We start from the raw sequence: 22,774 nt of genomic DNA on the forward strand, positions 1-22,774 counted from the left end.
AATAGTTCCCGTTTCGCTCCTTAATTAAGCTTCCGTTCAAGGCGCGTTTTGCAACAGAATAGGCACAAAGCATCACTCTGTTTAAGCAAGGTAATAAAAAATAAAAAAATGTTTTAGTTATTTTCCTAAGATATTCTTGAAAATGAGTTATCTCATCAATTATTCCATGCTTATTTCTAGAAAAGATTAACTTATTTTAGAATATTTGTCTGTCATTGACCAGTCTGCACTTTGGCCAAACCACAGAACATATTGTATTGTCTTCGGCGAAGTACTCCGACGGCTCAACCAATCAGCTTGCAGTGGGGTGTCACCTCCCATCTTTGTCAAACAGTATGGCTGACGTTCTGTAGTGTGTGTAAGCTTCTAACTCGTGTTGACCTATTTTATTCATTTTAAATCATGTCAGTGCTACTATTCTTGAAGAACTTGCACTGCGTTAACAAAGTTCCTCTGAGTGTCGCACGCCCGGTCGTCGGTTGTCTATATCACACCGAAAAAGGAGTCTACGGTTATCGACCCCAAAAAATCGAGGGGGACCCGAAGTTGCAGAGCGACCATATCGCTACACTCAATCAAGGTCAGTTAGAGCTCTGTTCAAATACTCATACTAACCGTACTATTTGTGACGTGAATTGAGTATATAGCATGCTAATTGGTCAGGGTATGGTATAGTTAGTATGCCAAAAGTTCCCTGATATCGTACTAAATTCGCCAAAATACGAAGTATTCATGCAGTGGACTGATGTAAAACTATATCTTGGCAAAAAATTACATATAACTATTGAAATATCCAAGTGTTACATGTTATTTTACTACACTGATTCCACAATTGACTGTCAATTTGTCATACATCTCTTTATTAGGAACATTTTTCATACACAAATCAATTTATGAAGAAAAAGACCCCTTTGTAAAAATGTTTATCTGATTTGGGAAAACTATTTAGAATCATTAAAACGTTTACAAAGAAAAATGTCAAACATTTATTCGCTACATGTCTATTTGATTTGATATTATGTATAATTTGTTTTTGATCTCTTATTTCTTTGCAATTCCTCTGGATGTAATGTTTTTTTGTGTTTTGCATGTTATTGTTTAATAAAAAAATATAAAAAATACATGCAGTGGATGCTGTTTCCGTGCATTTAGGACCCATAACAGGCTGACTTCGCGACGCGAGCGTTGCAAAATAAATTTAGAAATTATTGCACCCACACTGCTCGTGTGCCAACGAGAGTCTGTTGCCAAGGTCTAAAATACTCAGTTCTATTTGTGCCGCAGATCACGCTGCAAGTCCTGCCTCTCCCATCTCCTCATTGGTTTATAGAAGCATATACCCACGTGCTATCTTCTCATTGGTTATACCCATGTGGGTGACTGAAAGACGAACGAGGTCAGTGGCGGTAATGCATCTAATTTATGAAAGTTGCCAATCGCAATATTAAGTCAAGAGAAGAAAAGGCCTAGAAGGAGGAGAGATGACTAGAAACAATTTGATTGACCGTGTGTGTGGATTGTCGGAGTAGAGGACCTTGTGCATTTCAGGTAAAATAACAACTTAATGTTTATATCCCAGGACAAATTAGCTAGCAAGTGAAAGCTAGCTAGCTAAATTGCCATAAATGTTGAATGCTTTTTGACCTGTCCCCAAATTAATGTAATTGGTTCAGAGTTTTTTGATATTTTAACCTGCGTGTCGTGATCGCGTTTGGTGTGGGGGACAAAATACATTTATGCACGATGGTGCATGCGCGCAGCCGGTTTGGGTTCCGTATAATTCGTTCTTCGGAAAATGGGCGTGGCTTCATAGCTTTTCACATTGGAAGAAAATTGCGGCCGAAGTTCGACGAGAGCAAATACAAATTCATTCGTTTTACTAATTATGACATGTTCTCTCATTTGTTTCTGGAAGTAGCTAGCGAAACATTAGCCAGTTAGTTTGGATGCTTGAGTGCCGTTGAATGCTCGGATCAACTCTACTCACGCTCTGAATTTACGAGCAGACAATCTGACCATGCTCTGGATATGCGAACGCCCAGAGCGCACTCTGGCACTCCAGATTGAATTGATGAACACACACGAAATCGTACAATTTTTACCTAGTCATTTGTTATGCAATCAAGATAGCAAGAGGTTGCATAACAACATCAACTTCCAGTAGACAGGTGAAGCTCTAGTACGCTCAACTGAAACGGTACTGTTTGTTTACAGTATACTGAAATGAAGAAACAGTATGTTAGAATGGGTATTCGAACACAGCTCATGTTTTGTAGATAATGAACATTAAACTCAAATCATTGTCTTTTTCAATGGGAAAACAACTAAGCATCCTTTGCACAAAGTGAATTCTACATTTATAACTGATTGTAGGCCTATCAATTCACCTATTGTAATTGCAGAAGAGATTAAGTGTTGAGTTGTTCTTATATTCCTTATTGTCACTGCATGTCATACACTTTTACTTCTTGCTTTAATTTGCATTTAACTGTAGACTAACGTTTGTCATAGCCTAGAGGTATATCCTCCTACCCCATGTCTTTTTTAATGTTCTTTTTTCATCTTTGTTGACTTTTTCCACACATTTTACAATAATAATAGATTAATTCATTTAAATACATCAGTTTTCACATCAATTAGACATTTAAAAAGGCTGTTCTGTTTACACAGATCATGGTCTCATGCGCCTGGTGGAGGCATACCGAGCACATGGACACAAGGCTGCTAAAATTAACCCTCTACTGCCAGAGGACCCTGTGGAGGACACTGTGCCAGAGATCAACATGTTGACTGGGGCTGTACAAGGACCCCTCAACACATCTGGTAGGCTATGTGGTCTATTGGGAGATTCATATGAGGATGGTATTATTCTCAATAATGTTCTTTAGAATGTGTTCCAAAAACGTTGCATATAACAAATTTGGCAATAAAGAAGCGCACAGCTGAACAATTTTTAAAAAACAAATTTTTACAGGGAGCGCGGAACCTCCTGTGCACAAACTTTTTTTTAATGGGCATAATACTAAAGACACGTTACGTTAGCTGGCAAAGTTAATGGCGAGCTCATTACAGACAATAGCTTATGGTTGTGAGTGTGATTAAATAAAAGCAGGGCATTCTACCAGAGAATTTCAGGACTTGGACACTCGTTGTCCTAGCGTTTGTTTCTTTCCTAATTTGATTTTGGTCCAGGTCATGTTGTTCTTCACATTACCATCTCTGATAAACGAACACTATATCAAATCTTCCTCTGATCAAAATCACAAGAGTACCAGGAACACAATGAATGGTCAATTTGTTTGATTAAATTCCTTGATCCCAAATAGTCCGTTTAGTAGGCGTCATTGAGTTCAGTAATCCACCCGTTCAGAATGCAGACATAGGAGTTCCAAAAGTTACCAGTAAATTTTGTTCAAACAAATCAAACAATGTTTCTAATTCATCTAATATCTAAATAAATGATAATATTTCATACAGAGTGAACTATTTTCAATAGGAAAGGAAAAGAACGCAGCGCGCTCCCTCGGTCCCTGAGGACAAACAACTATTCCTCGTTGGTTTTTCTAAAAACAAGCCTGAAATCATGGAAAAAGACTGTTAACATCTAGTGGAAGCCATAGGAACTGCAATTTGGAAGTCTTTGTTTTCAATAGCTTAACCTTTGAATTGGCTGGCAGGTCAACAGAAGAAAAAAAAGTGTCCTCGGTTTTCGCCTGCCAAATCAGTTCTGTTATACTCAGACATACATTTAACAGTTTTAGAAACTTTAGAGTTTTCTATCCAATACTACCATGTATATGCATATCCTAGCTTCTGGGCCTGAGTAGCGGGTAGTTTACTTTGGGAACCTCAGTCATCCAAACTTCCCGAAAACTGCACCCTATCCTTAACAAGTTTTAAGGTAATGATGGACTGTCGTTTCTCTTTGCTTATTTGAGCTGTTCTTGCCATAATATGTACTTGGTCTTTTACCAAATAGGGCTATCTTATGTATACTAGCCGTACTGTACCTTGTCACAACATAACTGATTGGCTCAAACGCATTAAGAAGGAAAGAAATTCCACAAATGAACTTTTAAGGCAGACCTGTTCATTTAAATGCATTCCACGTGACTACCTCATGAATCTGTTTGAGAGAATGCCAAGAGCGTGCAAAGCTGTCATCAAGGCAAAGGGTGTCTACTTTGAAGAATCTCAAATATAATATATATTTTGATTTCTTTAACATTTAAAAAGTTTGGTTACTTCATGATTCCATATCAGTTATTTCATCATTTTGATGTCTTGTAAAAAATAAAGAGAAACCCTTGAATGAGTAGGTGTCCAAACTTTTGACTGGTACTGTACATCTAGCTGGGTAAGGTTAAGGGGGTAGGTGTTTGTCTCTTTGGTAACAACAGCTGGAGTGCATTCTCTGTTAGACTACTTTATGATAAGCTGTGGACTATACCGAACAAAAATTGTAACGCAACATGTCAAGTGTTGGTCCCAAATTTTCCATTCGCACAAAAAGCTTAGTTAACACAATTGCATTTTATCGATGGCAATTTGAATGCACAGAGATACTGTGACGAGATCCTCATGTTTCAGCATGAGAATGCACAGCCCCATGTCGTAAGGATGTGTACACAATTCCTGCAAGCTGAAAATGTCCCATTTCTGCATACTCACCAGGTATGTCAGCCATTGAGCATGTTTGGGATGCTTTGGATCGACTGGTACGACAACGAGTTTCAATTAACCACCAATATCCAGCAACTTTGCACGGACATTGAAGAGGAGTGGGACAGCATTTCACAGGCCACAATCAACAGCCTGATGCAAAGGAAATGTGTTGTGCTGCATGGGGCAAATGGTGGTCACAGCCGATACTGACTAGTTTTCTGATCCACGCCCCTACCTTTTTTTGAAGATATCTTTGACCAACAGATGCATATCTGTATTCCCAGTCATGTGAAATTCATAGATTAGGGCCTAATGAATTAATTTAAATTGACTGATTTCCTTATGAACTGTAACTCAGTAAAATCTTTGAAATTGTTGCACGTTGCATTTTTATATTTTTGTTTAGTTTATCTATATTTTTCATAGCTGTATATTTACCACCACAAACCGATGCTGGCACTGAGACCACACACTCAACGATCCGTGCAAGGAAATACACATCCGGACGTGGCCGGTGATTTTAATGCAGGGAAACTGAAATCCATCTTACCTCATTTTTACCACCATGTCACCTGTGCAACTAGAGGTGACAACTTTAGATCACCTTTACTCCAGACACAGAGACACATACAAAGCTCTCACTTGCCCTCCATTTGGCAAATCTGAGCATGACTCTATCCTCCTGATTCCTGCTTACAAGCACAAACTCAAACACAAAGTACCTGTGGAAGTGGTCCGGTGAAGCGGATGCTAAGGTACAGGACTGTTTCGCTAGCACAGACTGGAATATGTTCTGGGATTAATTCGATTGAGGAGTTTACCACATCAATCACCGGCTTCATTAATACAGTAAGTGCATTGACTATGTCATCTCCATGGTGACCTGTACTGTACATATCCAAACCAGATGCCATGGATTACAGGCAACATCCGCTAGAGCTGCCAGATTGAAGGAGCAGGACACTAATCCGGACCCTTATAAGAAACCCTGCTACGACCTCAGACGAGCCATCAAACAGTAAAGACGCCAATACAGGACTAGGATCGATGTGTACTCACATCCTACCATACCTTTGGCTGTACATTTATGCCTTGAATCTATTCTATTGCGCCCAGAAACCTGCTCCTTATAGCCTTTAGCCCCACCCTTATCCTACTCCTCCTTTGTTCAGAAACCTTCTATTGTGCCCAGAAACCAGCTCCTTCTTATAGCCTTTAGCCGTACCCTTATCCTACTCCTCATTTGTTCATCTGGTGATGTAGAGGTTAATCCAGGCCCTGCAGTGCCAAGCTCCACTCCTATTCACCCAGGTGCTTTCATTTGTGCTTTCATTGTCCCCAGGTGCTTTCATGGTTGACCTCTGTAACTGTGTTTTCATGCATGTTAACGTTAGAAGCCTCCTCCCTAAGTTTGTTTTATTCACTGCATTAGCACACTCCGCCAACCCGGATGTCCTAGCTGTGTCTGAATCCTGGTTTAGGAAGGCCACCCAAAATCTTGACATTTCCATCCCTAACTTAAACATTTTCTGACAAGATAGAACGTCCAAAGGGAGCGGTGTTGCAATCTACTGCAGAGAGAGCCTGCAGAGTTCTCTTACTATCCAGGTCTGTACCCAAACAATTCGAGCTTCTACTTTTAAAAATCCACCTTTCCAGAAACAAGTCTCTCACCGTTGCCACTTGCTATAGACCACCCTCTGCCCCCAGCTGTGCCCTGGAAACCAGATGTGAATTGATTGCCCATCTATCTTCAGAGCTCGTGCTGCTAGGTGACTTAAACTGGGACATGCTTAACACCCCGGCAATCCTACAATCTAAGCTTGATGCCCTCAATCTCACACAAATTATCAATGAACCCACCAGGTACAACCCCAAATCCGTAAACACGGGCACCCTCATAGATATTATCTTAACCAACTTGCCCTGTTTTCAACCAAGATCTTAGCAATCCCTGCCTCATTGCCTGCATCTGTAATGGGTCTGTGGTCAAACGACCACACCTCATCATTGTCAAACTCTCCCTAAAACACTTCAGCCATCAGGCCTTTCTAATTGACCTGGCCCGGGTATCCTGGAAAGATATTGACCTCATCCTGTCAGTAAAGGATGCCTGGTGCTTTCCTCACCATCTTAAATAAGCATGCCCCGTTCAAAAAATGTAGAACCAGGAACACATGTAGCTTTTGGTTCTCTCCAGACCTGACTGCCCTTGACAAGCACAAAATCATCCTGTGGCGTTCTGCATTGAGTAGTCCCCGTGATATGCAACTTTTCAGGGAAGTTAGGAACAAATATACACAGGCAGTTTGAAAAAGCTAGCCTTAGCTTTCCTAACAGAAATTTGCATCCTGTAGCGTAGTCAAAAAGTTCTGGGACACTAAAGTCTATGGAGAATAAGAGCACCTCCTCCCAGCTGCCCACTGCACTGAGGCTAGGAAACACCGATAAATCCACTATAATTGAGAATTCCAATAAGCATTTTTCTACGGCTGGCCATGCTTTCCACCTGGCTACCCCTACCCCGGTCAACAGCCCTTCACCCCCCACAGCAACTTGCCTAAGCCTCCCCATTACTCCTTCACCCAAATCCAGATAGCTGACGTTCTGAAAGAGCTGCAAAATCTGGACCCCTACAAATCAGCTGGGCAAGACAATCTGGACCCTCTCTTTCTAAAATGATCTGCCGAAATTGTTGCAACCCCTATTACGAGACTGTTCAACCTCTCTTTCATATCGTCTGAGATTCCCAAAGATTGGAAAGCTGTCGTGGTCATCCCCCTCTTCAAAGAGGGAGACACTCTAGACCCAAACTGATAGAGGCCTATATCTATCCTACTGTGCCTTTCTAAGGTCTTCGAAAGCCAAGTTAACAGATTACCGACCATTTCGAATCCCACCGTACCTTCTCCGCTATGCAATCTGGTCTCAGAGCTGGTCATGGGTGCACCTCATCCACGCTCAAGGTCCTAAATGGTATCATAACCGCCATCGATAAGAGACATTACTGTGCAGCCGTCTTCATCTACCTGGCCAAGGGTTTAGACTCAACAGCCTTGGTTTCTAAAATGACTGCCGTGCCTGGTTCACCAACTACTTCTCAGACAGAGTTCAGTGTGTCAAATCGTAGGGCGTGTTGTCCGGACCTCTTGCAGTCTCTATGGGGGTGACACAGAGTTCAATTCTCGGGCTGACTCTTTTCTCTGTATACATCAATGATGTTGCTCTTGCTGCTGGTGATTCTCTGATCCACCTCTACGCAGACGACACCATTCTGTATACCTCTGGCCCTTCTTTTGACACTGTGTTAACAAACCTCCAGACGAGCTTCAATGCCATGCAACTCTTCTTCCATGGCCTCCAACTGCTCTTAAACGCTAGTAAAACTAAATGCATGCTCTTCAACTGTTAGTGGAATTCTAAATTCCTCTGTAGTATTTCCCAATCAGAATTATTACTCTGTCAATGCATTCTAAAGGGATTGTAAGACCCAATATTTTTATAAGAAATGGACAGAGTCCCGGTCTTAAGTCAGGTAACAGCGTTTAATTCAAGAGAGTACTGCCACATACACATTTTTCCACAGGTTATAAACTGAAAATGACGTCAACGTTTTCTAAATGTTCTATCTCTTTCACCGGTAGAGAGGCCCTATAGTTCTCAAGCCTTCGCTCCACGCCTGAAGTCAAGGTCAGTCAGTATAAATCAGCATTCTAGACAGTCTGGAGATAGTCCGTTCCTGCCACCTGGAGATTGTACAAATGAATGAACTAAGGAACAGACCTTCATTGTTACTAAACTCCTGACTACATTATATACAATTGGGAATGGGAGCAAGAGAGAAAATTCATATATGTACAGTACATTATAGCATTTGGACTAGTCAGTTCTGATTGGAATGTATACATAATTAGTCATTTCAACCATAATTTCCTCCAACATCAACCAATCGCTGCTCGCACCTGCTCGCCCGTCCAGCATCACTACTCTGGACGGTTCTGACTTAGAATATGTGAACAACTACAATTACCTTGGTTTCTGGTTAGATTGTAAACTCTCCTTCCAGACTCACATTAAGCATCTCCAATCCTAAATTAAATCTAGAATTGGCTTCCTATTTCGCAACAAAGCATCCTTCACTCATGCTGCCAACATACCCTCGTAAAACTGACCATCCTACCGATCCTCGACTTGTCATTTACAAAATAGCCTCCAACACTCTACTCAATAATTGAATGCAGTCTATCACGGTGCCACCCGTTTTGTCACCAAAGCCCCATATACTACCCACCACTGTGACCTGAATGCTCTCGTTGGCTGGCCCTCGCTTCATATTCGTTGCCAAACCCACTGGCTCCAGGTCATCTACAAGTCTCTGCTAGGTAAAGCTCCGCCTCATCTCAACTCACTGGTCACCATAGCAGCACGCTCTCCAGCAGGTATATCTCACTGGTCGCCCCCAAACCCAATTCTTCCTTTGGCCGCCTTTCCTTCCAGTTCTCTGCTGCCAATGACGGGAACGAACTGCAAAAATCACTGAAGCTGGAAACACTTATCTTCCTCACTAGCTTTAAGCACCAGCTGTCAGAGCATCTCATAGATCACTGCACCTGTACATAGCCCATCTGTAAATAGCCCATCCAGCTACCTCATCCCCATACTGTATTTATTTATCTAGCTCCTTTGCACTCCAGTATCTCTACTTGCACATTCATCTTCTGCACATCTACCATTCCAGTCTTTAATTGCTATATTGTAATTGCTTTGCCACCATGGCCTATTTATTGCCTTACCTCCCTTATCCTACCTAATTTGCACACACTGTATATATATTTGTTATACTGTATTATTGACTTTGTTTGTTTATTCCATGTGTAACTAACTCTGTGTTGTATGTGTCAAACTCTTTAATTTGTATTGGCCAGGTCGCAGTTGTAAATTAGAACTTGTTCTCAACTAGCCTATCTGGTTAAATAAAGGTGAAATGTATATCAGATATTTCTGTTTCATTTTCAATAATTTAGCAAAAATATCTTAACAAGTTTTAACTTGTCATTATGGGGTGTTGTGTGTCGATGGGTGAGGAAAATAATGAGTTCAGGCTGTAACACAACAAAATTAGCAATAAGTCAAGGGGTATGAATACTTTCTGAAGGCCCTGTATATGCATGCAATGCCCAGATGCATTTAGTGCTCAATTCTCTGACAACTGAACCGTGTGGTGGACAATTGTTTTAGCTCACCACTGCCAGCACTCTGTTTGCATGGCTAGTGGCTAACGTTAGCCAGCTCAAGATTGTCCATATGACGTTAAGAAATAGTGTATTAGGGGTAGAAGATACCCGGAAATAAGTTAAATATGTAAAAAAAAAAAAGTTATAGCTAACCAGAATGTGACTACAAATTACTAAGTCTTTGACCACTGTGTTGTTACTTTGGTGAGTAAAAACTCATGTTTCCTACCCTTTTAAGTCAATGTAAAACCCATCACGCAACATTTGAATTGCTAAACCACCTATTGCAATGGTATGGCACCAATAACAATTTGAAGGAAATCATTGCCTTTAAATGCCCCAAACTGCTCATTTGTGTGGTGACTCACTCACAGCACATGTGTTTAACACAGGCACTCGGTTTGAGTGGATGGTGTCTCCAGGGATGAGGCATTTTCAATGACAGTAATGACTGCGGTATGAGATACTATCATCACTCACAAATTAGTAGATCAATCAAATGAAAGTGCATGTGACTTGGTGGATATGATTTAGATGGTAAAAGCGCTTTGTGACTGCTGATGTGAAAAATATGATTGATTGATTGAGGGTTCCTCCATTCATGGAGATAAGGAATTATGTCCCACACACACACACACACACACGCCTCATCCTGTCAGACTATCAGAGCTCTTGGTCTTTAGTCTGTGTTCATGGAGATAAAGAATTATGCACACATGTATCTTTGTCAAGCAGGCAGACTAGCAGGTCCCATACTGCAACGCATTTGCAACCAACCAGGTCCTCCTAAAAAAAGAACGTGCTATTTTCCAACTGACCTGAAATTCAGTATCTCCTACATAAATTCCTTTCTTCTCCAGGACTGCGTCACTTTGGTAAGGCTGAGGCGTCAGTGGAGGAGGTGCTTGCCTACCTGGAGGGGGCCTACTGTGGCCGCATTTCCATAGAGACCAGTCAGTTGACCAGTCTGGAGGAAAGGGAGTGGCTCGCCGACCGCTTCGAGGAGTTGAAGAAGGAGACATTTACGGCGGAGGAAAGGAAAAAGTTGGCCAAACTCATGCTGGAGTCGCAGGTAGATGGGTGGATGGATGGGGATGAAGAGAGCGAGGGGGGAAGTAAAAGTGGGGAGAGAAAGAGACCTCCACAGAGGAGAGGAGACAGTTGGCTAAGCTCTTGCTGAAGTCACAGGTAGATGGGTCAAAGGTCGACGTCGGCACACAGTATTACAGCCGAATTACCTTTTCATAGCCTAATTAATGAAAATGTGTATCTTATCTAACAGACTAATTGGCATCTTGTTTAAATTTTTTCAGTGGGAATAAAGTGATCTTATCAGCGAGAATGTGATGGTACTGGGTTTATCAATGTTAATTTTAAAAAAAATCCTATTTCCAAGAACGACTGATCTTGCTGACTTATTTATGTATTTTGCTTTTATTTAACCAGATAAGTCATTGAGAACAGTCTCTTTTTACAATAACCTGAAATTACCTGTTTCATCTTGTTACCTCAGGAGTTTGATAATTTCCTGGCAAACAAGTTTTCCACGGTGAAGCGTTACGGTGGTGAGGGAGCAGAGAGCATGATGGGGGTGTTCTATGAGATGTTCCGCCTGTTGTCCCACAGTGGGGTGACGGACATCGTCATGGGGATGCCTCATCGCGGGAGACTCAATCTCCTCACGGGGCTGCTTCAGTTCCCACCAGAGGTCAGGGTTCAGACACTGTTGATCACTTTCAGGTCAAATTCATGGCTGTAATGTTTACCTAATTAACCACACTTACTGGGGATTACCAATAAACTCCATGTAATTGTCAGCTGAAATGCCGTATGCAGTGTGAAGATGAGAGAATACAGTGTTACCTTATCAGAAAGTGATAAGGGGTGAAAAGTTTCTTTGGACGATGACCTTGAATTTCGTTGTTTTTCTTACTGAGGTGAGCAGGTTTTGAGAGAGGTGAAATATGGAACCCCAGTATAACATTTATTTGTTTCATGTGCCTCTCTCCCTCAACCCCCAGCTGATGTTCCGTAAGATGTGTGGCCTCAGTGAGTTCCCAGCGGACTCTCCCTCCATCGGTGACGTCCTCTCCCACCTTACCTCCTCTGTAGAGCTGGATTTCGGTGCTGCCCACCTCCTCAAAGTGACCATGCTGCCCAACCCCTCCCACCTGGAGGCCATCAACCCAGTCACCCAGGGGAAGACCAGGGCCCGGCAGCAGCTCAAAAAGGAGGGAGACTACTCACCAAACGAGAACGCACAGCCTGGGAATAAAGTCGTATGTCTCCAGGTATTGTGTGTGTGTATATATATTTTATATGCCAATTTGTTTGACACCCCTGCACTAGAAACGCATTCACTGAGTAACACTGCTATAGAATAGTATACTTAATTGCCTTCTCGTGAATTTCTCTTGCACGTGTAGTACAATATGTAAAAAAGAGGGATAGTAGGAAGGGATTATTACGCTGAAGTACAGTTTATAGGGACATAAGGGACATTATCCATTGTCAAGATATTTTCAGAATTTCAAGCCTGGTGATCATTGTGGAAACATACTTTTCTCAGGTCCATGGGGATGCCTCATTCTCGGGTCAAGGGATTGTTCCAGAGACATTCACCATTTCACTACTCCCCCACTTCAGAGTCGGTGGGAGCATCCACCTCATTGTAAACAACCAAGTGGGTTATACAACTCCATCTGCGAGAGGGAGATCGTCTTTATACTGCAGTGATGTTGGTATGTGAAATCTATCGCTTTATCTATAATAGATCTTTATGGGAATTATAATCACAAATCCATTTTTTAATGGGAATTTCAATACTCCTCTATCTCACTATGTGTGTGTTCTCCCCTCTCCAGGTAAGATGGTGGGCTGTGCTGTGGTCCATGTGAATGGTGATGATACGGAGGAGGTGGTGCGTGCCACCCGTTTGGCGGTAGAGTATCAGAGACGCTTCAGGAAGGATGTCATCCTGGACCTGCTCTGCTACAGACGGTGGGGACACAACGAGCTAGACGAACCTGGTTTCACTAACCCTGCCATGTACAAGATTATCCGGTGAGTTCAGTTTATTTGCTATACTTTTCCCTCTCGGGCTGATCTTGAGCCAAAAGGGGTCCACTAAATGGACAGAAATATTGTCCAGAAACTACCTCATTGTATTGAACGGGGAACACCCCACAACCATAAACAAAAGCATATATTGTTTACCTACAATTGCATATTTGCTTTACATTATTTGCCGTTGATATTCCCTTAATTACAGAACAATGCCGAAATAACAACAAATAACTAAACATGACATCCTACCCTCTTCTCACCCCCCCCCCAGCTCCAGGAAGAGCATCCCAGATTCCTACGCTGACCAGCTGATCTCAGAGGGCCTGATGACAGGGGAGGAGTGTGGTGCCATCAGGACAGCCTACTACGGCATGCTGAACGACAAGCTGGCCAACATGACCTTATACAGCCCACCACCCACCAACCTGCAGGTCTGTGATGTGCACTCATTTCACATACTTTAGCTGGGCTTGATTGAGTTTACCTGGCACATTGTGTTACAAAAGTGCAAACCCCACCCATCTGGCACTACAAGCGAACGCTCAAAATGTTTGTTCCCAGGTCTGGTGAGGAGTGCTTTTTGGAGTGTTGAGAAACTAACAGGAGACCGAATTCAATTCTTTGCTGTAACAAATGGACTTATAAAGTTTTTGTTGTTGTTACAGGGTCGCTGGGGAGGTCTGGAGGAGCCCCAGGCCAGAGTCACCCACTGGGACACGGGGGTGCCTGTCCCCCTGCTGCAGTATGTAGGGGCTAAGTCTGTGGAGATACCCGAAGAGGTCCAGCTACACAGCCACCTTGGGAAGATGCATGTGGCGGTAATAACAATTACAAGATATATATTGTAGCTAATTCGGGTTGGGGGGTCCACCCCGGGACTCGAACCCAGGTCCACCGACTGTCAACCCAACACCTTAGCCATTATGCCAACAGATCTCAACCTCTTTACAAGTTTGCTAGGTGTTGAGTTAAAGGGATAGTTCTGGATTTCAGAGACAATGGTATTCACAAGTTCATCTGACTCTGGGGGGGAAAGGGATAAAGGGCTTCGTTTTCCCCCTTGTTTTAAAGACTCTCTGAAGCTCAAATAAACAGATCAGTTGTGTTCTCTCAGGGTCGCCGTGCGAAGGTGGAGAATGGAACTAATCTGGATTGGTCCACTGCTGAGGCCATGGCGTTTGGCTCTCTGCTCTGCCAAGGTCAGTCAACGGCTTTTTACACTACTGAGCCAAACCAAGCTGTACTGAGCTGGCCTGGTTCCGCATCCACTTTAGTTGCTGGAGTATCCTAGGCAGCACAATTTGGTAAGGGTTTGCATGGGAATGTGTAAAAGGATTGATCTTCATAGATAACTATTTATCTATGAAGATAAAGGCCTGTTATTACCATACTATGTCAATACTTAGAAATATATAGTCATTTTTTATCATTTATATATGTAATTCTCATGTCTCTGGCTGTAAGAATGTGTTTTGTTTTCCATTTGTTTTGCAGGGTTCAACATTCGTATCAGTGGACAGGATGTTGGTAGGGGCACCTTCAGTCAGAGACATGCCATGATAGTTTGTCAAGACACAGATGACATGTACATCCCCCTCAATCACATAGACCCTGAACAGAAAGGATTCATGGAGGTAAATAATGAGTTATTGCAACGAGAGAGAAAAAACTACAAACATTGAGACTTGATACAAAATAACTTGGGACTCAACTTGCACTTACAATGCATGACTTGGGACTTGAGATTCAATCCTTTTTACTCACTTGAGACTTGGACCTCATGACTTGTTTACTTGCTTTACTTCTAAGTTGTATAAGAGTGTCATGGACACCCACCTGTAATACGGCGTGCACTCTTCTGCGTGTGTGTGTTCTAGGTGTGCAACAGTGCCCTGTCTGAGGAGGCCGTGCTGGGCTTTGAGTATGGCATGGCCATCGCCCAGCCTAAACTACTGCCTATCTGGGAGGCTCAGTTTGGAGACTTCTTCAACGGAGCTCAAATCATATTCGACACCTTCCTCTCTGGAGGTAATGAATGCTGATACTCTGGTCAATAACTTTCTGAAGTCAGCCAAGGGCTATTTTTAGGTCACTTCCTTTGAGGTTGCAGATAATTGAATATCATAAACCAGTTTCCTTCTAGCCCCTGGCGAACACCTATCAAGTCCTTTCAGTTCTGTGAACACAGATTAACAAGGACTAGGGGAAAGGGGCTACATGGAATGGAGCCAACACTTTGTTTAGTATACATTTAAGATTAAACTGGATATTTGGTCAACGTGATCAGTAAATTATGTTCTACACTTCAATATAAAAGCTTTATAGAGCATTCATAAACGTTAGACTCTACATTCTGGCTCCACTCGGTGTTGATTTGAAATGTCTCTCTTCCAGGCGAGGCGAAGTGGCTGCTGCAGTGTGGGATGGTGATCCTGCTTCCCCATGGTTACGACGGAGCAGGACCTGAACACTCCTCCTGCCGCATGGAGAGGTTCCTACAGGTGAAGAGGGGAACACAAATCACATGGAAACAATTTTAAAGAAGCGGGGGAACCTCTGATCTTCTTTTCTGCATTTTGTGGCAGTGGGAAATTAGGAAAACAGACTTAAGAGCCCAGGACTACTCTTTGGAAACAAATACCTCTACAAATACCATATACAATTACCTCTGTTATAGCTACTGTATACCGCTGTCGACTCACTCGCTGTCTCTTGTAATATTTATTGTATCTGTGTCTAAATCTCCTCGTCTTTCTCTTTCTCCCAGCTGTGTGACAGTAAGGAGGAGGGGGTGGATGGTGACAATGTCAACATGGGCGTGGTCAACCCTACGACTCCAGCACAGTACTTCCACCTGCTGAGACGACAGATGATACGCAACTTCCGCAAGCCGCTCATCGTTGCTGGGCCCAAGACTCTGCTCCGATTCTCTGTAAGCTACTCAATAACACATCTAATACAAGCCATTAGAGTTAAATGGGCCTCTTTTGAATACCTTTAAAATGCATCCTTCCTCTCCCCCTTCGGCTAATCACTGATCGGTAGGTGAGTGAGTGGTTAGGTGAAGGCATGGTTTCCACTGTATTGCTGCCACCAATCTTACCACGTCATAGCAATGATTTCCTCAAGGGGAAAAAAGGAAGGGTTCATTTGAAGGTATTCAAACAGGGCTACTGTGAACATGTTTATGGTGATATTTGGTGACTGAGTTGATGAGTTCATGTCTCTACCTGTAGGGAGCAACATCCAGTCTAGCTGACATGGCTCCTGGAACCTCTTTCAAACCTGTGATTGGTGACACCTCAGTCACACCAGCCAGGTAAAGAAGTATCCATGACATTACACCCTCTCTTCTGCTTCCTGTTGATAAGTGTATCTCCATTTAAAAATGTTGTAATTTGTGTTATGGTGTCACTTTTTATTTACGAGATCAAATAGTAAAGTGTAGCTACATCTGTACATGCTGCACCTTCCAGGGTTGGCTGAACTCAAATGCAATCGACCCAACCCATTACAGTATGTACCCAACTGCTTTAAAAACGGTCCTTTCCTGCTATACCTGTAGTGTCCAGCGGGTGGTGCTGTGTTCAGGGAAGCACTACTATGCCCTGTTGAAGCAGAGGGAGGCATCCGCAGCCACTCAGACCACAGCACTGATCAGACTGGAGGAGCTGTGTCCCTTCCCTCTGGAAGCCCTGCAGCAGGAGCTCACCAAGTACACTAATGCCAATGGTAGGCTATACCTGACCTGGTCACTATTTTCCTCAAACATCTAATATCTAAAATGCCACATTGCAGTCGCTTTTATCCAAATATACAAACAACAAATGTATTTAAGTGATCCCTGGCCTGCACTGGTCTTCACTTCTTACCACAGACACTATAGGCCTGTTTCCCAGACACACATTAACCCTGGTTTAAAAATGGAGATTCTCCATTTAGCATGCTTTTTTATTCCAGGATTAGGCTTTTTCTGTTCAACACTGCTTACCAGAGATTGTGCAGCAGCATCGGATCAATTCATCATTTTGTGAACTGTATTTGGTAGGGGTGGGCATTTTGAAATGATTTTACAATTCAAAAAATGTAATGATATTATTTAAGATATTTGATTTAACTGTCCCCATCCCTAGTATTTTGCCATCTTCAAGATAATTTTTTAATGTAATCTTCATGTGTTTGTGTCCCATACAGAGTTCGTCTGGAGCCAGGAGGAGCCCCAGAACATGGGCCCCTGGTCCTTCGTGGCCCCTAGGTTTGAGAAGCAGCTAGCCTGCAAGGTGAGTCCTGCCCCTGACTGAATGATCAGAGAAAAACTGTTTGTGTTTGAGGGGATCAGTTTGAGCAAGGAATGGGAGGCTCAGAATTGCTCAATTTGATCAGATAATGAGTTGTTATTTGGGATGCAAGGTGATTTGTAGATCAGTGATTCTGCACATTCCGACTGCAATGTAGTGGATATCAAACATGCACAATAAACTAAGTGTGCAAAACATGCTCTTTCCATGACAGACTGACTTGGTGAATCCAGGTGAAAGCTATGAGTGCTTATTGATGTCAACTTAAATCCACTTCAATCCGTGTAGATGAAGGGGAAGAGACCGGTTAAAGAAGGATTTTTAACAATTGACACATGATTTGTGTATGTGTGCCATTGAGGGTGAATGGGCAAGTGCCTTTGAATGGGGTATAGTAGTAGGTGCCAGGCGCACCTGTTTGAGTGTGTTAACAACTGCAACGCAGCTGGGTTTTCCACCCTCAACAATTTTCCGTCTGTATCAAGAATGATCCACCACCCAAAGGACATCCAGCCAACTTGACCCAACTGTGGGAAGCATTGGAGTCAAAATGGGCCAGCATCCCTGTGGATAGCTTTCGACACTATGTAGAGTCCATTCACTGACGAATTGAGGCTGTTCTGAGGGCAAAAGGGGGTGCAACTCAATATTAGGAAGGTGTTCCCAATGTTTTGTACACTGTATATTTGACTGGGTTTGATTTAAAAAATAAAATATTAACCGACCATTTCCATTTGCCCACCTTCTTTCTCCCTCTACTCTTCCTCCAGCTCCGGTTGGTGAGTCGGCCTACTCTGCCCGCCCCGGCTGTGGGCATCGGAACGCTCCACCACCAGCAGAATGAGGCCATCCTCACTGCCACCTTCTCCTCTTGAGCCACCGGGCCCCCAAGATGGCTGCTCCCGTGGGCCCCAGAATGGATGCACCCTCCCTCCTCCAGTAAAATCACATTTACATCTCTTCTCTAGCCTGGACTTCCAGGCTGAATTTATCTGTTTCACATTTGTTTCACTCAACTTTCTATGAATTGGTGAGATGAAACAATAATGAGTCCAGGATCTCTTTTCTTCCTGTATGTTTAAATGTTCTCAAAAACACAAGGGCTTCTTCAATGTGGAGGGGGCTTCAGGTACTGAGTGGAACAAGACTGTTTGATGGTTTGGAAGGGCTGTTTTATTGCGCATTATGAAATGGAGCTGTAGCTGTCTAAAAACAATGTGATGTAAATGGTCTGAGATTGCATTGTAAAGCAACTCAATATTGCCCTGAGTGTTCATTTTTATTGTAAAATTGAATTTTTAATTCTTAATGTTTTTAACTTTATGCAAAAGTTAGTTTCACATGCAATATGATTGCATTCAATTTACTATACTGAAACAAAAATAGAAACGCAACATGCAAGAATTTAAAAGATTTTACAGAGTTACAGTTCGCACAAGGAAATCAGTCAATTGAAATAAATTCATTAGTCCCTAATCTATGGATCTCACATGACTGGGAATACGATATACAGCCGTTGCTCACAAATACTTTAAAATAAAAAATGTAGGGGCATGGAACAGAACCAGTCATTATCTGTTGTGACCTCCATGTGCCTCATGCAGCGCGACATCTCCTTCACATAGAGTTAATCAGGCTGTTGATTGTGGCCTGTTGAATGTTGTCCCACTCCTCTTCAATGGCTGTGCGAAGTTGCTGGATATTGGTGGGAACTGGAACACACTGGTGTACACGTCCATCTAGAGCATCCCAAACAGGCTCAATGGCTGACATGCCTGGTGATTATGCAGGTCATAGAAGAACTGGGACATTTTCAGGAATTCCAGGAATTGACGCAAGCACATATCTGTACACATGGGGCTGTGCATTATCATGCTGAAACATTAGGTGATGGCGGCAGGTGAATGGCACAACAATGGGCCTCAGGAACTCGTCACCATCTCTGCATTCGAACTGCCATCGATAAAATGCAATTGTGTTTGTCCGTAGCTTATGCCTGCCCATACCAAAACACCACAGCCACCATGGGGCACTTTGTTCACATCAGCAAACCGCTCTCCCACACAACACCATACAAGTGGTTGTGAGGCAGGTTGGACGTAATGCCAAATTCTCCAAAACGACGTAGGGTTATGGTAGAGAAATTAACACTCAATTCTGGCAACAGCGCTGATGGACATTCCTGCAGATTGCATACCAATTGCACTCTCCCTCAACTTGATACATCTGTGGCCTTGTGTGACAAAACTGCACATTTTAGAGTGGCCTTTTTATTGTCCCCAGCACAAGGTGCATCTGTGTAATAAACATGCTGTTTAATCAGCTTCTTGCTAATCCAGACCTCTGACAGGTGTGGAATATATTGTCAAAGGAGAAACTCTCACTAACAGGGATGTAAACATATTTGTACACAAAATTTGAGAGAAATATGCTTTTTGTGCGTATGGAAAATTTTGGGGTCTTTTATTTCAGCTCATGAAAAATGGGACCAATACTTTACATGTTGCGTTTCTATTTTTGTTCAGTGTAGATATGGGGCCGTACTCTGAGAGAACCATATTTTGATTGCGCTCTAAGTTTAAATCAAGGCCAGGGGTGTCAAACATACAGCCCGCGGGTGGTTTGAGTTAAACAATTACTAAATCATATAACATTTTGAAGACTAACTCAATATTCTTTCAAATGACTAAAACCAAATCAAAACTGTGTAGAAATGATTATCGGCATACCCACCTTTTTGAGGAAAAATGCATTGAAAGTGTTGGGAGCCTTACTTTCTTCACCGTGACTGGCGAACAGAGTTTACCAACCAACTTTTTTTTTTTTTTTTTTTGTTACCACTACATCGCTGAATGTAATACATTTTCAGCGCGGCACTCCATACCACGTTGAGGACCAAATGCGGACCATGGCACAAAATGAGTGACACCCCTGCCTTAGACACTTAAGTTTACAACATTTATCGTATTATGAAGGCACTTTTAGTTGCTCATATGTAGCCATACATCAGAGTATTATGATTTAATTTCTGTGACCTATCATCTAGTTTATCTTCAAAGTTGAAGATTGGCTCAGGTTGGGGGCTGAGGAATTCTTTAGTGTTTCTCTTCACGAGGTGTTATAGTTTTTACTGTTTAAATCAACATCAGTCCAAATATTGTTAAAATGTTGGAAATATTATTTTGGTTATTTTTGTTTGTGTAGAAATTCAAAGCTTCTAATTTTGTTTTAGATTTGAAAGAAAAACAACACTAATATTTCTGAACAACAACTGCACAAATTAGCACCACAACTATTTCATATTTCTGCAGAAAAGTAAGGGTTACCATTTCTCTACAAGGTAACTTGGTAGTTATATTGGTTCGGTCTTAACATTTCTGTTTTCATTTCAAAAGGTTGCGTTTGTTGTGAATTCTGTCATTACTGCTGCAGGTACGATTTCAAAAATATGTGAAAGTTGACTACCACTGGATTTGAGTTCTAACTTACTATTTAAAGTGGTAAGAAACCAATGCCATTGCTCTGTATGCTCATATTGTTGTTCAAGAAAAGGGCTACCATACAGTGCATTCGGAAAATATTTAGACCCCTTTGACATTTTCCACATTTTGTTAAGTTACAGCCTTATTCTAAAATAGATTTTTTTTTTTAAATGCCTCATTAATCTGCATAAGTATTTACATAAGTATTCAGACCCTTTGCTATGAGACTTGAAATTGAGCTCAGGTGCATCCTGTTTTCATGATCATCCTTGACATGTTTCTACAACTTGATTGGAGTCCACCTGTGGTAAATTCAATTGATTGGACATGATTTGGAAAGGCACACAGCTGTCTATATAAGGTCCCACAGTTGATCGTGCATGTCAGAGCAAAAACCAAGCCATGAGGTCGAAGGAATTGTCCGTAGCGCTCCGAGACAGGATTGTTTCGTGGCACAGGTCTGGGAATGGGTACCAAAAAATATATGCAGTATTGAAGGTCCCAAGAGCACAGTGGCCTCCATCATTCTTAAGTGGAAGAAGTTTGGAATCACCAAGACTCTTCCTAGATCTGTCTGCCAAACTGAGCAATCGGGGAGAAGGGAGGTAACAAAGAACCCGATGGTCACTCTGACAGAGCTCAGAGTTCCTCTGGTGATGGGAGAACCTTCAAGAAGGACAACCATCTCTGCAGCACTCCACCAATCAGGCCTTTATGGTAGAGTGGCCATACGGAAGCCACTGATCAGTAAAAGGCACATGACAGCCCGCTTGGAGTTTACCAAAAGGCACCGAAAGGACATTGGAAACAAGATTATCTGGTCTAATGAAACCAAGATTGAAATCTTTGGCCTGAATGCCAAGTGTCACTTCTGGAGGAAACCTAGCACTATCCCTACGGTGAAGAGTAGTGGTGGCAGCATCATGCTGCAGGGATATTTTTCAGCAGCAGGGACTCAGACTAGTCAGGATCCTGGAAAGATGAACGGAGCAAAGTACAAAGTCCTGCTCCAGAGCACTCAGGACCTCAGACTGCGGCGAAGGTTCACCATATCTTGCATTACTCATCTCATATGTATATTCTGTATTTTATACCATCTATTGCATCTTGCCTATGCCACTCTGTCATTGCTCATCCATATATTTATGTATATATTCTTATCCCATTACTTTACTTAGATTTGTATGTATTAGGTCGTTTTTTGGAATTGTTTCGATTACATGTTAGATATTCCTGCACCGTCGGAACTAGAAGCACAAGCATTTCTCTACACTCGCAATAACATCTGCTAACCTTGTCTATGTGACCAATACAATTTGATTTCCAACAGGACAAGCACATAGCCAAGACAATGCAGGAGTGGCTTCGGGAAAAGACTCTGAATGTCCTTGAGTGGCCCAGCCAGAGCCCGGACTTAAACCTGTTCGAACATCTCTGGAGAGACCTGAAAATAGTTCCCATCCAACCTGACAAAGCTTGAGAGGATCTGCATAGAAGAATGGGAGAATCTCCCCAAATTCAGGTTTGCCATGCTTGTAGCGTCATACCCAAGAAGGCTCGAGGCTGTAATCGCCGCCAAAGTACTGAGTAAAGTGTATGAATACTTTTATATGTCATCAGTTGTTGTTTTTTGTTTTTTATACATTTGCAAAAATGTCAACTTGTTTTTGTTTTGTCATTATGGCATTGTGTCTAGATTGATGAGGGTAATATTTTTTCTTCCATCATTAGAATTAGGCTATAACGTAGCAAAATGTGGAAAGTCTAGGGGTTTGAATACTTTCTGAATGCACTGTACAACAGTATAATGAAATGGCAACACTCAATCTCCTCAAATAAATGAACTATATTTTCACCTTTTTGTTTGACTTTAACGCCATTCACACCTGCATAGCGCCTCTCCTTTTCATATAAACTGAACAAAAATATATACGCAACAATTTCAAAGATTTTACTGAGTTACAGTTCTTATAAGGAAATCAGTCAATTGAAATAAATAAATTGGGCCCAAAGCTATGGATTTCACATG

General features: G+C 42.2%; 1 protein-coding gene across 3 annotated transcripts; it reads left to right on the forward strand.

Annotated features, from left to right (window-relative positions):
- Positions 1 to 248: 248 nt before the first annotated feature.
- On the forward strand, positions 249 to 22,129 carry LOC109889674 (probable 2-oxoglutarate dehydrogenase E1 component DHKTD1, mitochondrial). 3 transcript variants are annotated; one of them, XR_002255312.2, is made up of 19 exons: positions 249 to 580; positions 2,671 to 2,823; positions 10,760 to 10,971; positions 11,413 to 11,607; positions 11,921 to 12,190; positions 12,469 to 12,640; positions 12,764 to 12,962; positions 13,237 to 13,396; positions 13,631 to 13,783; positions 14,080 to 14,164; positions 14,460 to 14,599; positions 14,843 to 14,993; positions 15,360 to 15,466; positions 15,733 to 15,897; positions 16,202 to 16,284; positions 16,531 to 16,697; positions 17,160 to 17,245; positions 18,034 to 18,202; positions 22,076 to 22,129. XR_002255312.2 is itself a non-coding variant. In XM_020481276.2 (18 exons), exons 1-18 carry the CDS (start codon positions 403 to 405, stop codon positions 18,136 to 18,138), a joined length of 2,781 nt encoding a protein of 926 aa, XP_020336865.1. In that variant the 5' UTR covers positions 249 to 402; the 3' UTR covers positions 18,139 to 18,526. The 3 variants fall into 3 exon arrangements, 2 of the variants coding, with proteins under 2 accessions (XP_020336865.1, XP_031679067.1); XM_020481276.2 differs by lacking the exon at positions 22,076 to 22,129 and having other exon boundaries at positions 18,034 to 18,526; XM_031823207.1 differs by lacking the exons at positions 249 to 580; positions 22,076 to 22,129 and adding an exon at positions 1,396 to 1,548 and having other exon boundaries at positions 18,034 to 18,526.
- The last annotated feature ends 645 nt before the right edge of the window (positions 22,130 to 22,774 follow it).

Source organism: Oncorhynchus kisutch, linkage group LG4 (genome assembly GCF_002021735.2).
Source record: "Oncorhynchus kisutch isolate 150728-3 linkage group LG4, Okis_V2, whole genome shotgun sequence".
NCBI classification, from domain to species: domain Eukaryota; kingdom Metazoa; phylum Chordata; class Actinopteri; order Salmoniformes; family Salmonidae; genus Oncorhynchus; species Oncorhynchus kisutch.